Here is a 16,565-nt window from a genome sequence, read left to right on the forward strand (position 1 = left end):
CAGTAGTTGGAAGAAAGCACAGGTCACGTATGTTTACAAGAAGGGTAGTAGAAGTGATCCACAAAACTACCACCCAGTTTCCTTGATGTGATTTGTTGTAGAATCTTAGGACATGTATTCTGAGCTGATACGTAATGAGGTCTCATACACAATGATCCCCACCATGCAAACCTGCGCGGATTCCGAAAACATCAATCATGCAAAACCGAACTCACACTTTTCTCACATGGCATAATGAAACCTTTGGATGGCAGTCAGGTAGATGCAGTATGTCTTGACATCTGGAGAGCATTTGACTAATTGCCAAATCTATGCTTATTGTCAGAAGTATGATCATATAGTGTACCAGCAAATTTTGTGACTGAATTGAAAATTTTTTTTGTAGCAGGGGTTGCAGCAGGTTGTCTTGAATGGAGAGTCATCGTCAGATGTAGAAGTAACTTTGGGTTTGCCCTAGGGAAGTATGTTGGACCCTTGCTGTTCATGTTGTATATTAATCACCTCACAGACAGTATTAATAGTAAGCTTAGACTTTTTGAAAATGATGTAGTTATCTGTAATGAAGTACTGTCCAAAATACATTGCATAAATATTCAGTCAGATCTTGATAAGATTTCAAAGCAGTGCAGAGATTGACAGCTTGTTTTAAATAGTCAGAAATGTAAAATTGTGCAGTTCACAAAATGAAAAAACATGTTATCCTATGACTAAAGTCAGTAGCGGCTGCTGTGTAAGAGCACAAGAGCATGTGAACACCCTAACTTTTGACATCTTGCTGATTTGTTGGTTATTTTTCTTTGAATGCTGTTAAAAGTAATGTAGGTGCAGTACTCTGAAATACACTGCACTAAATCTACCGCGCTGTACTACATATTGCTCTACTAGACTTGGCGAAACCCGGCATCACGGTCCTGAGCACAGCTTCACTCATACACATTTCGAGGAGCTTCTGTGTGCACAACGGGCGTGACAAAATTGCCTTATGGGCCACATACATACAGTTTTGATAAAGAATGTGCACATTTCATGGCGTGCACTGCTAATTCTTACCACTCAACTACTGGTTTACGTCAGTACCACCAGATGATAGCACACTGCAGCAGACTTGTATCTACATTCACCGTAAATCCCGCTAGGCTGTAACACAATCCACAGATATGTGAATTCACACACTATATACTAAACTTAGATTGGATGTCAGTATATTTTATAGTTATACTGAGGGAGAAACCTATTTTGTGGGATTCTGAATGAGATATTGTACATAAAGTTTTGGATTTTGAAGTGCTGAGAACCTTACAGCACATCATTGTCGATTGTGAAACTGTAGCATTTATTCATGCTTCTGACATCTTTTGATCTAATGATTTATGTGTACTGTAGGCCCACATTGTGCATATATTTGAACATTTAAGAAAAACTGTCTCACTGGTTTCTCTGATATTCATTTAAATATTTAAATGGGGGGGGGGAGTCAAAGACGGTGTGCTCTTGGCCCTTATGGCTCTCAGCACCTCTTTTGTATTCTAGTCAAGTGATCTTGTTGGTAGAGAGTACTACTTGAATTTAATAATTTCTGCAAATGGCAGTTTGTGTTTCAAGTTGGTTGTCTACTGTGCAGAAATCGGCTTTCCTGTGGAGTGTCAACATGAACTCTGTTGAACCTGTATCAAGCACTAACAGAAAAGAAAATTATCAGGAAAATTTAGCCACAAAGAAACTAGGGCATTCCAGACCAGATTCATTGTCTGAGAAAGTGACAAAATCAGATAAGCTTGACTACAAGCGAACATTTAACAAAGAAGTGTATAATAAGTATTAAGTTGTTTATGTGGGTGCGATGCAAGAATGCTTGATTTTCAGTCCAAAAGTTAATTTGTTAACTAATACATGAATTAGGAATCTTGTACCTTTGCCCGAAAAAATAAAAAAGCCTGAAAAACTCCCACTTACACAAAAATGTGAAATGGAGAGTAGCAAAAGCATAAATATTATTTCATTCTTGCCATAAACTGTACTTAATATTATGTACAAAACAGCAAAATTCCACAAAAACAATTCTTCTTTTTTCTGGAAAAGTTACACATATTATTATTATTATTATTATTATTATTATTATTATTGACAGCAGCTGAAGTTGTATAAATATGTTGATGAGCATAACTGTTATACAGCAGATTTTATTGATTTCGCACACTCATATTTATCTGAATTTAAAAATTTGTGAACACCCAGAATGTGTATCTATGAGCCGCTATTGACTGTAGTATTGCTGAGTTACAATTGGAATCTGCCAACTCGTACAGCTACCTGGTGTAACACATTGTAGGAACATGAAATGGAATTATCACATAGGTTCAGTTGTGAGTAAAGCAAGTAGTAGACTTCAGTTTATCGGTAGCATACTAGGGAAATGCAGGCAGTCTATGGAGGAGATTACTTGCGAATCTCTCATGTGCCGGTTCTAAAATGTTGCTCAAGTGCATGGGACCCATTCAAAATAGGACTAACAGGGAATGTTGAACATATACAGAGTATGGCAGCATTAATGGTCACAGTTTGTTTAGCACCTTAAGGTCCAGCCACTTATGAAAATTTCAGGCCCAGAAAACCAGCTATTTATGCCATTCTTTAAATTGTTACTGGCACATCTGTGCTTGATGTATCTTAAAGGACATACATAATAATAAAGACCAAGCTTCAAGGTTTACTTTAGACGTTTATTGCAGTTCTCTGACACAATAAAAGCTATGCAATGATGGTTACAGGAAGTGTAATTTTCACTCAAAAAAGAAAAGTGCAAGGTGTGGATTTCAGCACATTCACACATAACTGGAATTTGTGTGACTTGCATTCTGGCATGCAGAGAGGTGTGTTACAGTCAGGGCAATACCATCTTGTTTCCTTCCTGCTTACTTTACCAGTTGATTGTTTTGTCTGCGCCGAACAAACCTTGTACACCCTTGTTGGTTGTTGCTTCTTCTCAGTTGCAGTAATTTTCTCAGGGAAGTGTCGTCCTACAAGCCTATTGCCGATGGTTGCACTAGGTATAGTTCCTTGAGCCACAGTTGAGCATTTCTGGAAGAGTCCTTCACCAATGTGTCACAAAAAGATGGAAAATGACAGTTTTTCTTCTCATTGGGGTTTGTGGTCTCACGATACAGAACAAAAGCATTTGTTGCAGCCATTATGAAAAAGTGAAAAAACAGATTTTTCTACCACTTCATTTATTTCCTCTTGAAAGGATAATAGGAGATCATCTGATCACTTCTGTCAAACCCTGTTTTGTTCATATTTTAATCGAGAATAGCATCTGGTTTTGACTTGATTTTGACACCATCCTTCATATGAACAGAAATGTTGGAGATTGTCATTTTGTGTTTAGAGGAAAGGCATAAGACATCCCTCGTGTCCTTCCAGTTCAAACAAAGCAGGTGGTTTCTCTTCATTGACATCGGCTGATTCCTTCTGAGTTTCTTCAAAACAACATTTTCTTTTGGCAGTTCCTTTCAATTAGCCATACATGTGCCTACAGCTTTCGTTTTATTTTGCCATAAAAAATCAAAAACTGCTGGCAAACCGTAAACTCTATCCATATAAACAATGTGATCTTTACCCAAATAATTATCGAGCAACCTCTGAAATAGTGGTATTATGGAATTGTCTTTCCATCCTTTTCCAGAGTATACTTTGAGTCCCAGATTGTAACCAGTCTTTGAATCACACAAAGACAATAAACATTTTTATTCCATACTTGTCTGGTTTATTTTTTATATAGAGATGAAAGACACTCGCCACGAAGTCCACACATACCCTCATCAGTGGTGAGGTTTTCGTAGGGATAGAATGATTTCTTACATTCTTGTAATAGATGATTGAGAAAAGGTCTGATTTTATGTATGGCATCATGCTGTTGTGGACCTCTGGGAATGTAGGTAGAATTGTCATTCAAATTTAAATTTGAAGGTATTACCTTGAACCTATTTCTGCTCATAAAAGATCCTGGGATACGGGTTAAAATAAAACTATTGACAGACCAGTTTTCTTCACGAGACACATATGAATAATCACGGTGAAAAACAAATACGTTTCATGAAGCTTCACTCCAACCCATGAATGCCAAACACTGTGTGGCTTTAGTTTGGAGCCTGCCTTCAGTTTATCATAAACACACTTTGCATACTTGTTCATTTCTGATTTTATGTGTTTCATCATAGAATGTGAAAAGAAAATAGAAAACATGTCGAGTAGAGTGGATCTTTCATCAACTGCAGCTCTTATTCCAGTTATGTCTGAGAACTGTGGCAAAGGAAGCTGTAGGTCCTCAAATCTCCAACCTAAATCAGTGTGTGTTGATTTCGTTAGTGAATACCGCTGCCTCTTCCGTGGTGGTGTATAAGACTGTGTTACAGTAGAAGAACATTGTCACTTGGAAGTTGTTTGAACAGCAGCATATTCATCATCAGATTCATCTGTAAAAGAAAGATGAGATGAAACTTATTCGCAATTGCAATGCCAGTAACTGAAGCAACAGTACTAGAGATGACAAGTTATATTAGTCTGTAGCTTACCTGAATTTGAATCTTCTTCAGACTGTTCCCTCTCATATTTTTCTCCCTTTGATCCAGAATCAATGAATTCTTCTTCCAGTGCCTTTAAAATTTCGTGATCACTCAATAAACATGACATATTTGTAATGGGATCACAGACAGTGATAAAACTGAATGAAACTGCACGTGAATACGACGACAATGCGAGCCCTCAAAGGCTCAGTCAGGCATGACGGCAATGCTAAAATTCATTACTGCTCCTTTCCAAGTAATTCTAGAATCTGACAATAGAGGGCAGCACTTGTCAAGGGCCACCCAGCCAGACATCTATACAATGTTCTCACACAAAACAAGTCATTTTCAATTGACAGGAGGCTTGCATGACATGAAACATTGCGGCTCGAGCTACACTCGGGCGTGGCCCATTGAGCTCAGTGCCATGGCCCAAGCTACACTTGGGCTTGGTTGCCAAAGTGTTAACTTGTGGGAAAGTGTGATAGAGATGCTGAAGAAACTGAACTGGCAGACTCTTGAAGATAGACATAAATTATGCCAAGAAAGCCTACTTTCAACGTTTCAAGAACTAGTTGTAATTGATAACTCTTGGAATACACTACAACCTCCTATATATCACTCACATAGGGATCATGTGGAGAAGATTAGTGTAATTACAGTTTGCATAGAGGCTTTTAGGCAGTAATTCTTCCTGTAATCCACATTTGAATGGTACAGGAATAAACCCATAACTAGTACAGCGGAACATACTCTCTACCACGTACTCCATGGTGGTTTGCAGAGTATAGATGTAGAACACTCCTGTGAGACACATAATAACTGAGATGAGCGGGTTGCTGCTGACAGAAATGAAATCTCATATGAGTGCAGTGCCTGTTGTACAATTGGGAGACGAGCATGTACTAGACATGGACTACACTTGAATAGGAGAGGGAATGAAAAGTTCACTGTGCTTCTTGCAGAAAATATATAAGGGGCCACCATCAGACAAAGCAAGATCTCTGTGGTTACTTGTGTCAGAAAAATACCTTTTTTAGGTTGGAATCAGGATTCAGACACCCTGTTTTGAAAGAAGTCAGATTAACAGAAGAGCCCCCAAAAATGCTTAAGAATGCACAAAAAAGGAAAGTTTAGCTTATTTCATCAAAATATTAGAGGATTGGGTAATGAGATACAAGAATTTCTTGTCCGTTTGGAAAACTTGGAGCACTGAGAAGATAACATCATGTGCCTCTCTGAGCACCACATAACCATACAATTAGATAAGTTATATATAAAAGATCTTACTTTTGTAGAACTAATACAGAAAAAGAAGGAGTTGTTATACAGGAAAAGAAAGAGTTGATACATGTATTAAGACAGAACATGAGTTTAAAAACATCAAAACAAGTAATTATCTCTTAAATAAAGAAGGATGTATAGAAACGAACTGTGCAAGAAAAAAATTGCAGAAGTATGTCAGAAGAACAACTCTCATAAAATTCTGTCATGTGATTGTACCATCAACTTATCCTTCTGAAATGAAGAAAACTATATATTCTCAGTTGAAGGCATGTTTACAGAGAGACTGAAATATGCTGTTGTTAAACACCTCTTTAAGGAAGATAGTTAAGACAGATGTCAATAACTACAAACCTGTTTCACTACGACATAATTTTCCAAAATTTTTGAGAAGATGATGTATTCTGGAATAGTATCTCACCTGAGCAACAATAATATCACCAGCAAATCACAGTTTGGATTTTGGGAGAGTTGCTCTACTGAGAATGCTATTTAAAACAGGTTCACCCACCATATTTTAAAAGCATTAAAAAATAAAATAGTGAAAGTTGATATTTCCTGTGATCTATCTAAGGCAACAGTGTGAATAACAGTATTTTCTTAGATAAATTGGAGTTTTATGGGAATGATGGTATAGCCAACCAGTTGTTAATGTCATGTCTAACAAGAAGAATGTAGGAAGTTGTACAACAGCCGATATAGTCTGGGGACGAAATTCTGACTAGGGAGAAATAAAGTATGGGATTCTGGCTCAATCTCAAATCCACTATTGTGCCTAATATATGTAAACAATCCTCCATCTAATATATAATAAGCAGATGACACTAGTATAGTAATAAACCCAAACATACGTATGGAAACAGAAGAAATTGTAAACAGTGTACTTAAAAGTGTCATTCACTGGTTTTCTGTGAATGGTCTCACCCTCCAATTTAAAACAAAACAACATATTCAGATCTGTGCATCTAGGGGTTCTAAACCAGTGATAAGTGTAACACATGGCAAGCAAATAATAAATAGGGTGGACACTTCAAAATTCTTAGGTATCCATATTGATGAGAATTTAAACTGGAAAAAGCACATTTTAGAACTCCTAAAAGAACATAGTTCAGTGACATTTGCACTTAGAATCGTTGCAAATCTTGGGGACCATGTTTAAGAAAGGAAGTCATCATTGCTCGAAAAAGAGTTGGGTGTTCTGATTACTGCTTCACCGTATATTTATTCTGTCATGAAGTTGGTCGTAAATAATCCACTACAGTTCAAAAGGAACAATAATTTAATAATTATCATACCAGAAGGGAAAATGACATTCATTACTCCACATTAAAATTGTCTGTAGCAGAAAAAGGGGTGTACAATGCCGCAACTAAAATTTTTGATCTGACAAACAGCAAAAGTAAAATTTGAAAACAACTAAAACAGTTTATCCGTGACAACTCCTTTTATTCCACAGAAGAATTCCTGTTATTGTAATGTGTAAAAGGTGTGGGTAGGAATTACTAACTCACATATGTATACTTAAAAGTAATAATTTAAAAAAATTATAAATGTTCAGCATGTAGCCATATTTACAAATTAATTTGCTATATGGATGTAAAAATGACCCTTTATTCTCTTTCAAAGAGAATGTTATGCGTCCTCCTACCAAAAAATCCTCAATCCAGTCACGAAATTTGTTTGATACACCATGTTATTCTACTTTTATTAATAAATGTTGGTCTGATATTATATTATCACATATTGGTATGGTAGTGAGTCCAATGCTTTTCAGAAGTCAATATATGCTGCTTCCACATGATTGCCTTGTTCTGTGGTTGTTGGTATGTTATGTGAAAGGTGGAAGTTTGGGTTCACATGATCACTGTTATTGTAATCCATGCTGGTGGAAGCGGAGAGGGTCATTATGTTACGATTCCTCATTCTGTTTGAGCACAGAATATGTTGTGAAGTTTTACAACAGATCACGTCAATGATATTAAATCCTTTCTGCTACTCTTCTTGTAGCCTGTGCTCTCTTCCAACCAGTTAACTATATTTTTGGAGCTAACTCAGCAGAAAATTGTGTATTGAATATGACTGTGATTCCATAGCATTATTTGATTTTACTGGTTGCAGCTGTTTCTCAAAGCCATTGATACTAATATCTACATCACTCATCTTGGCAGGTGTGTGAGAATTAAGCTGGAGTTACTCAATATTGGTTGTCACAATAGACTGCAAAAACTTGGATAAAAGTATTCTTACTCTATGTAGATTTTGTATGTGCATGTCTGGAAAGTAAGTATGTTTTTAGAAAAAAAAATAAAAAAACTCATAAAACATTTTTTTTCAAACCAAAATTTATTTTTACAAGAAAGAGCATTCTTAAACTATTTTCTACCCAGTTTTCACCATTGCTTAGATATTTGTCACATTGGGAAACCAACTTTTATATGCATTCTTCATAAAAAGATGCCACCAGTGAAGACAGCCACTGCTGAACATCGTTTTTTGTGTCTAGATTAGATTAGATTAGATTAGATTAGATTAGATTAATACTAGTTCCATGGATCATGAATACGATATTTCGTAATGATGTGGAACGAGTCAAATTTTCCAATACATGACATAATTAAGTTAATTTAACAACATACTTAAGTTAATATAACAACTCTTTCATTTTTTTGTGTTTTTTATTTTTATTTTTTTTAAATTTTTTTTGTTTTTTTTTTTAAATTTATATCTAAAAATTCCTCTATGGAGTAGAAGGAGTTGTCATTCAGAAATTCTTTTAATTTCTTCTTAAATACTTGTTGGTTATCTGTCAGACTTTTGATACTATTTGGTAAGTGACCAAAGACTTTAGTGCCAGTATAATTCACCCCTTTCTGTGCCAAAGTTAGATTTAATCTTGAATAGTGAAGATCATCCTTTCTCCTAGTATTGTAGTTATGCACACTGCTATTACTTTTGAATTGGGTTTGGTTGTTAATAACAAATTTCATAAGAGAGTATATATACTGAGAAGCTACTGTGAATATCCCTAGATCCTTAAATAAATGTCTGCAGGATGATCTTGGGTGGACTCCAGCTATTATTCTGATTACACGCTTTTGTGCAATAAATACTTTATTCCTCAGTGATGAATTACCCCAAAATATGATGCCATATGAAAGCAACGAGTGAAAATAGGCGTAGTAAGCTAATTTACTAAGATGTTTATCACCAAAATTTGCAATGACCCTTATTGCATAAGTAGCTGAACTCAAACGTTTCAGCAGATCATCAATGTGTTTCTTCCAATTTAATCTCTCATCAATGGACACACCTAAAAATTTGGAATATTCTACCTTAGCTATATGCTTCTGATTAAGGTCTATATTTATTAATGGCGTCATACCATTCACTGTACGGAACTGTATGTACTGTGTCTTATCAAAATTCAGTGAGAGTCCGTTTACAAGGAACCACTTAGTAATTTTCTGAAAGACAGTATTGACAATTTCATCAGTTAATTCTTGTTTGTCAGGTGTGATTACTATACTTGTATCATCAGCAAAGAGAACTAACTTTGCCTCTTCATGAATATAGAATGGCAAGTCATTAATATATATTAAGAACAACAAAGGACCCAAGACTGACCCTTGTGGAACCCCATTCTTGATAGTTCCCCAGTTTGAGGAATGTGCTGATCTTTGCATATTATGAGAACTACTTATTTCAACTTTCTGCACTCTTCCAGTTAGGTACGAATTAAACCATTTGTGCACTGTCCCACTCATGCCACAATACTTGAGCTTGTCTAGCAGAATTTCATGATTTACACAATCAAAAGCCTTTGAGAGGTCACAAAAAATCCCAATGGGTGGTGTTCGGTTATTCAGATCATTCAAAATTTGATTGGTGAAAGCATATATGGCATTTGCTGTTGAAAAACCTTTCTGGAAACCAAACTGACATTTTGTTAGTACTTCATTGTTACAGATATGTGAAGCTACTCTTGAATACATTACTTTCTCAAAAATTTTGGATAAAGCTGTTAGAAGGGAGATTGGACGGTAATTGTTGACATCAGATCTATCCCCCTTTTTATGCAAAGGTATAACAATAGCATATTTCAGTCTATCAGGGAAAATGCCCTGTTCCAGAGAGCTATTACACAGGTGGCTGAGAATCTTACTTATCTGTTGAGAACAAGCTTTTAGTATTTTGCTGGAAATGCCATCAATTCCATGTGAGTTTTTGCTTTTAAGCAAATTTATTATTTTCCTAATTTCAGAGGGAGAAGTGGGTGAGATTTCAATTGTATCAAATTGCATAGGTATGGCCTCTTCCATTAACAGCCTAGCATCTTCTAATGAACACCTGGATCCTACTATATCCACAACATTTAGAAAATGATTATTAAAAATATTTTCAACTTCTGACTTTTTGTTCATAAAGTTTTCATTCAATTTGATGGTAATACTGTCTTCCTGTGCTCTTGGTTGACCTGTTTCTCTTTTAATAATATTCCAAATTGTTTTAATTTTATTATCAGAGTTGCTGATTTCAGACATGATACACATACTTCTGGATTTTTTAATAACTTTTCTTAATATAACACAGTATTTTTTATAATGTTTGATAGTTTCTGGGTCACTACTCTTTCTTGCTGTCAGATACATTTCCCTTTTCCGGTTACAAGATATTTTTATACCCTTAGTAAGCCATGGTTTGTTACGAGGTTTCTTACGAGTATATTTAACTATTTTCTTGGGGAAGCAGTTTTCAAATGCATTTACAAAAATGTCATGAAATAAATTATATTTTAAATTGGCATCAGGTTCACGGTACACCTCATCCCAGTCTAACTGCTGTAGGCTTTCCCTGAAATTTGCAATTGTTAAATCGTTGACTGAACGTACTACTTTGGAGGACTGTTTAGTATTGCTGAATGGAGCTATGTCATATATTGTAACTAGCTGTGCACCATGATCAGAAAGACCATTCTCAACAGGCTGAGCATTTATCTGGTTAAACTTATCTTGGTCTATAAAGAAGTTGTCTATCAGTGAGCTGCTATCCTTTACCACCCGAGTAGGAAAATCAATAACGGGTGTCAAATTGAAAGAACCGAGTAATACTTCGAGGTCATTTTTCCTATTACCCTCTTTCATAGAATCTACATTGAAGTCCCCTTCGAAGACAGCCACTGCTGAACATCATTTTTTGTGTCTTCACCACTATCAAAGTGTCTTCCTCCAAAATCATGCTTCAAGAACAAGATGTAGTCAGAAGATGTGAGATCATCACAAATTGCTTAAGTTTTTTTCAAATTGTGCTCTCGTTTGGTTCCAAAATGCTTATAGATGTCCACAAAATGGAGCAACTTAACAGTGCTTTGACATTTCTTACCTGCCACAGTGATGAGGGAGATAAATTTTAAAAAGAATTGTGACCAGTGATGAAACAAGTGTTTGTAATGTCACTCCAGAATCAAAACAGCAAGCAATGGAGTGGAGGCACTTGTGATACCCAAGAAACAAAAATTGGAAACAACATCGTCAGCACAAAAAAATCATGCAGTTTCTTGTGGGAGAGGCAGGGCATTCTGCATGTTGAGTTCCTTCCCATATGTGAAACTGTCAGTGTAGCACAATACAGTGAAACACTGAGGAAATGTCAGTACACAATTCAAAACAAAAGAAATGGAATGCTCAGTCAAGGCATGTGTCATCCAAAACTTTATTTAGCAATTCTGTTGGGAACAGTTCAGTCACTCACCATACAGCCCTGATCTCACATCTTCTGTCTACCAATTGTTCTTGAACTTGATGTTTGGTTTTGGAGGAAGGCACTCTGACAGTGATAACAGTGTAAAGAATGGTGCTCAGCAGTGGCTGTCTTCAGTAGCGGCAAACACTGAGTACAAACACCATACTCACACACTTTGTTCATTCAAGATATCTTACTGTTTAAAAATATTCATTTCTGGCCACTGATTTCTTAAACTACTCAATTTAGGATCCTCTAGAATTTGTATGATTTTGGTCCTAAGTTACAGGATACACCATATTTTAGCTGCATTACATGAGTAAAGAAATAAAAAATTAAATGATTTTTCACTTTTACTTAAATTTATTGTTTAAATATTTTAAATTCTTTACATTGCACATGACAAAGGAGATCACAGGTTAATTTATATGTAAATTTTGTTATAATAGTTAACCTGTTCAGGACTAAATGTTGTACTGTTGTGGTTCAATACTAATACTCATTGGAAAATAGTGAAATCACATGACTTTTTAATATACATTATTCGTACAGTGCAGATGACATCAGTCCAAGACAAGAGTGTCTTCTATTAAAGGCCTGTTGATTAAATCTGAAATAAACTGTTGAGCTTTATGCGTAAGTGTTTCACATAATAGGATGTTCTTGAAATTACCAAGTGTACATTGCTGATCTTGCAATTCATAGCATTTTATCTCTTTAACTCATTTTATTCTCATTTATACAGCTATGTAGGCATGCAATGCAATATAATTTTATTAAGATTTTAGGTATTTATTACAAAAAAAAGTAATCAGTAGCAATTTTTCATCCTGAAGTAAAAAAGCTGAATTGTAAATGGTTACTTACTTTGTGAGTTTAGCATTCTGTTGCTGAACTGAAAAGACATAGTTTGTAGTGATAACATTTGTATGAAAAGAATAGTACCAAAACGTCTCAAAGAAAGAAACTGTGCTTAGTCAGAGACATAATATCTTATACATTTGTGTCCTATTCCTGACTAACTTTTATAGCATAACAAAATATTGATAATTTATGAATCAGCTTTCTATATAATTTGACTATATATTTTAGCTTAAATACTAACACAGCATTTGGATATTCATGTTACAGGTCCTTAATCTTTTCTTGGCGCTGCTACTCAGTAACTTTGGTTCATCAAACTTGTCAGCTCCAACAGCTGACAATGACACCAACAAGATTGCAGAGGCATTTGATCGCATTTCAAGGTTTATCAACTGGATGAAACGTAGTATGCTAAATTTGGCAAAATTGATGAGGGCCAAATTAACTAACCAGATTTCCGATCAGACGCCAGGTGAGGGACCCTCCTCCAGTTGGAAAGAAGGTTTATATCCAATCAGATCGCTTGTCCTTGTGCGTGCGTGTATGTGCAATTTGTTCATTTTATGTTTGAGTAGACATTTTTCATTTTTGCTTTACTTGAGTCACTGTTGAAAAATGCATTTCATTGCCATTGTCAGTAGTTACTGTTGCCTGTTGCTAACAAGAAGTGTTAAACAAGGGGCTGTAACTAGTTAAATGTATTTTTCGGATACATAGTTGCTGTAACGATTTTCTGTTTTTAGCTTCCAATGATTTGAACAAGGGACTTCAAATAGTTTTGAAATAATACATCTTTAATGTATACAGTTGCTGCAAATATTTGTTTTATTAGTTACAATGAATGTGTTCACAGCCTGCTTTTACTAGAATGTTGTAATGTGACAAAATAAACATAAGTAACATAATCAGACTGGAATAACTATTTTTCTGAGGGTTTTGCTTGCAGCAGATATGTCATTGCATTGAAACTGTACTTTCCTTTTTTTTTCCTGCGTTATTAACGAACTTATCACAGTAGCCCTTGCTTACTCCATGTGAACTATTACACATAGAATGGCTTACTTTTAGCAAAGAACTCAATTGTTGAGTTCTTAAAGTATTTTTGAAGCAGAGGAGTTAATAATCTTTCTGTTCTTGCTTAATGTTTAGCTTCATGGCTTTTGTATTAATGACATGAAAAATGCAGAAGCTGCAATTTGCATAGGGAAAATTTGTGAAGTAACTGTGTCATTTGTGGCAGCGCTTCTTGTTCTAAACCGTAATATTGATATTAAAAAGTAAAGCAATTGATCATAAAATATCTATGTAAACACCACATTATGATGGGTTACTTTGAATTAGAAATATGAAACTGAGGTCAATAATTTTGTAAAAACTGTTTAAAAATTTTCTAAATGTTAGCTAAAGTGTAATTAATTGTAACACTTTATTCATGTCAGCTCTTTTTTACACACACACACACACACACAAATTAAATATTGGAATGTGAGATTTGTGTTTCCTCGCCATGGGGCAGCAGTCATATCCAAGTGCCCTAGACTGTTATTTCAATCCATTGTCCTTTTATTTTGGAAGTGGCATAAATGCATTCTTTTAAAATAACAAGAGATCACATAAAATATTTTTGCACAAAATTAATCACAAAGTATGAGATATCTCTTTTATTCAAAAGGCTCTCTCCTTGAAGGGTCACAAAAAATAGAATTCACAACTGTTCATTGCACCTGACTGATAGGTAATACATCATACATTATTGTGTTGCTGGTAGCGTATTTGAAAGTGTTGAGCATGAGCCACCAGTGGTACACACCACCTGACGGACGGCTCTAGCATGAGCCTCCAGTGGTACATGCTGGCATGAATGTGTTAACTGTATTAGAGTGTGTAACTTAGTTTATTTTGCAAGCATAATATATAGCTACACATGAAGATCTGGATCATGATACATGTAGACCTCATGACCTTCCCCTTCATGAGACCTCAAAACAAAATAATGAAATAATTAGTCCAGAAAATAATATCTGCTTCTTGAACTACATCTAGCTCAGGTAATAAAAATTTTAATTATATAAAATAAACATTGGAATGAAGAAGCATTATGATAATATTAGAGTAACCTTTGTTTAAAGAACTCTCTTGCAGCTTGTAGTTACTACATTATACAAATATGTTGCAATACTACTGGTTTCTTAACATGTATATGCCACCACTGAAAATTGTGTTTGCTCCATGTGGTGCAACTAGGTATTAAAGAATCTTCCAAATGAAACTATAATGAAATAGCTACAGGAAAATGTATCCTAATCAGTTGAAAACAAACTTACAGTTGTCTAGAAGTTGATAGAAAAATACATTTAGAAAAAGAGATTCCTTTATTTTACAAAAGAGAGATGTGGGAGTCAGTGACCAACATTTTTTATAGATTAAGTATCATCAAATGAGATAATGCACATTATGTTAATTGTTACTGTAATACAGTATCATATCTTCCCCTTCTCCTTTGATGTCTTCTGCACACTTCACTGCACATCCCCCTTCACTCCTTCCTGTGACAAATTCCTCTGCCAAAAATTTAATATTTTTAATCTGTTAAACCTTCCTCTGCTACCATTCTTGGACCTTAGACTTAGAGATAAAGCTGTCCTCGACCCAGATTCTTAGTTCAATACCACAGTATTTTACTGTGGAAAATTCTACTGGAGGTTGTAGACCCTTTCCATCCTCTGACCTTTGAAGTTCTTGCCTAGCCATGTATATGGATTATACAGTTTGACATTAACTCCAAACCTGGTGTATCTTGGTATTTTTCATACATGCAGTCCATTGCCAGAGGTCAAAGAAGCTGAAGGTGCTAAAAAGAATATACATCTACAAAAGACTGAATCCTTGACTACTAGATTTGAAGTTTGGCACTTACCCACTAAGCCACAGACCCACCAAACAGAGAATTACCTTAAACCACAAGAGGGGAAGTTGTCTAATGACTGTATGCAAAGTATACGTTCTTCCAGCAGTGTAAGTGACAGCCTAGATGATTGTTCCCAGTATGAATCTTTAACTTTGCCACAGAGTATGAATTGTTTTGAAACTTTATGGCAAATTAAAACTGTGTGCTGGACTGGGACTCAAACCTGGAACTTTGTCTTTTGTGGACAGTGCTCAAACTGATGGAATTATTGAGGCACAACTCACGCTCTACCCTCACAGCTTCTCTTCTGCCAGCATCTCACTCGTTTTCCGCACTTCACATAAATACTTCTGGAAACCAGTATCTAGGATGGTACAGGGATGACCACCCAGCATTTGATTTCTGATGAGTAATACCTCTTTTACCATTAATTAGTGATTCATGTTAAAAAGATAGAAACTGGTGAGGAGGTTATGATCTGTCTTTGTTTCTTCCAACCTAGTTTCATGTTTCCAGAATGAGATTTTCACTCTGCAGTGGAGTGTGCACTGATATGAAACTTCCTGGCAGATTAAAACTGTGTGCCGGACCGAGACTCTAACTCGGGACCTTTGCCTTTCACGGGAAAGTGCTCTACCAACTGAGCTAACCAAGCACGACTCACGCCCCATCCTCACAGCTTTACTTCCGCCAGTACCACACCTCCTACCTGCCAAACTTTACAGAAGCTCTCCTGCAAACCTTGCAGAACTAGCGCTCCTGAAAGAAAGGATATTGTGGAAATATGGCTTAGCCACAGCCTGGGGGATGTTTCCAGAATGAGATTTTCACTCTGCAGCGGAATGTGTGCTGATATTCATGTGTTCAGCAATCTGCTTCAGGACCAATCCATTTCATGAGCAATTCTTGATGCAGCCTCTGGGAACTGTTGTAATATTACCTTGATATTTGTATCTCCGTGAAGTATTACATCTTCATGGCTATTGAAGGCCCTGTTGAAACACACTGGTAATTTGGATAGTGTGAGACCATTCAGATGCAGCAGTATTGTTTGATGATGTAATTGGTAGTAGTGAGTGCTAAATACACTCCTGGAAATGGAAAAAAGAACACATTGACACCGGTGTGTCAGACCCACCATACTTGCTCCGGACACTGCGAGAGGGCTGTACAAGCAATGATCACACGCACGGCACAGCGGACACACC

General features: G+C 35.9%; 1 protein-coding gene across 1 annotated transcript in view; it reads left to right on the forward strand.

The window, feature by feature from the left end:
• LOC126095773 (sodium channel protein para) overlaps positions 1–16,565 on the forward strand; it is a 923,047-nt gene that overhangs the window by 564,517 nt on the left and 341,965 nt on the right. Inside the window, exon 19 of the mRNA XM_049910580.1 lies at positions 12,717–12,921. Coding sequence (XP_049766537.1) covers positions 12,717–12,921 — 205 coding nt within the window. The remainder of the gene's footprint in view (positions 1–12,716; positions 12,922–16,565) is intronic.

Source organism: Schistocerca cancellata, chromosome 8 (genome assembly GCF_023864275.1).
Source record: "Schistocerca cancellata isolate TAMUIC-IGC-003103 chromosome 8, iqSchCanc2.1, whole genome shotgun sequence".
Lineage (NCBI taxonomy): Eukaryota > Metazoa > Arthropoda > Insecta > Orthoptera > Acrididae > Schistocerca > Schistocerca cancellata.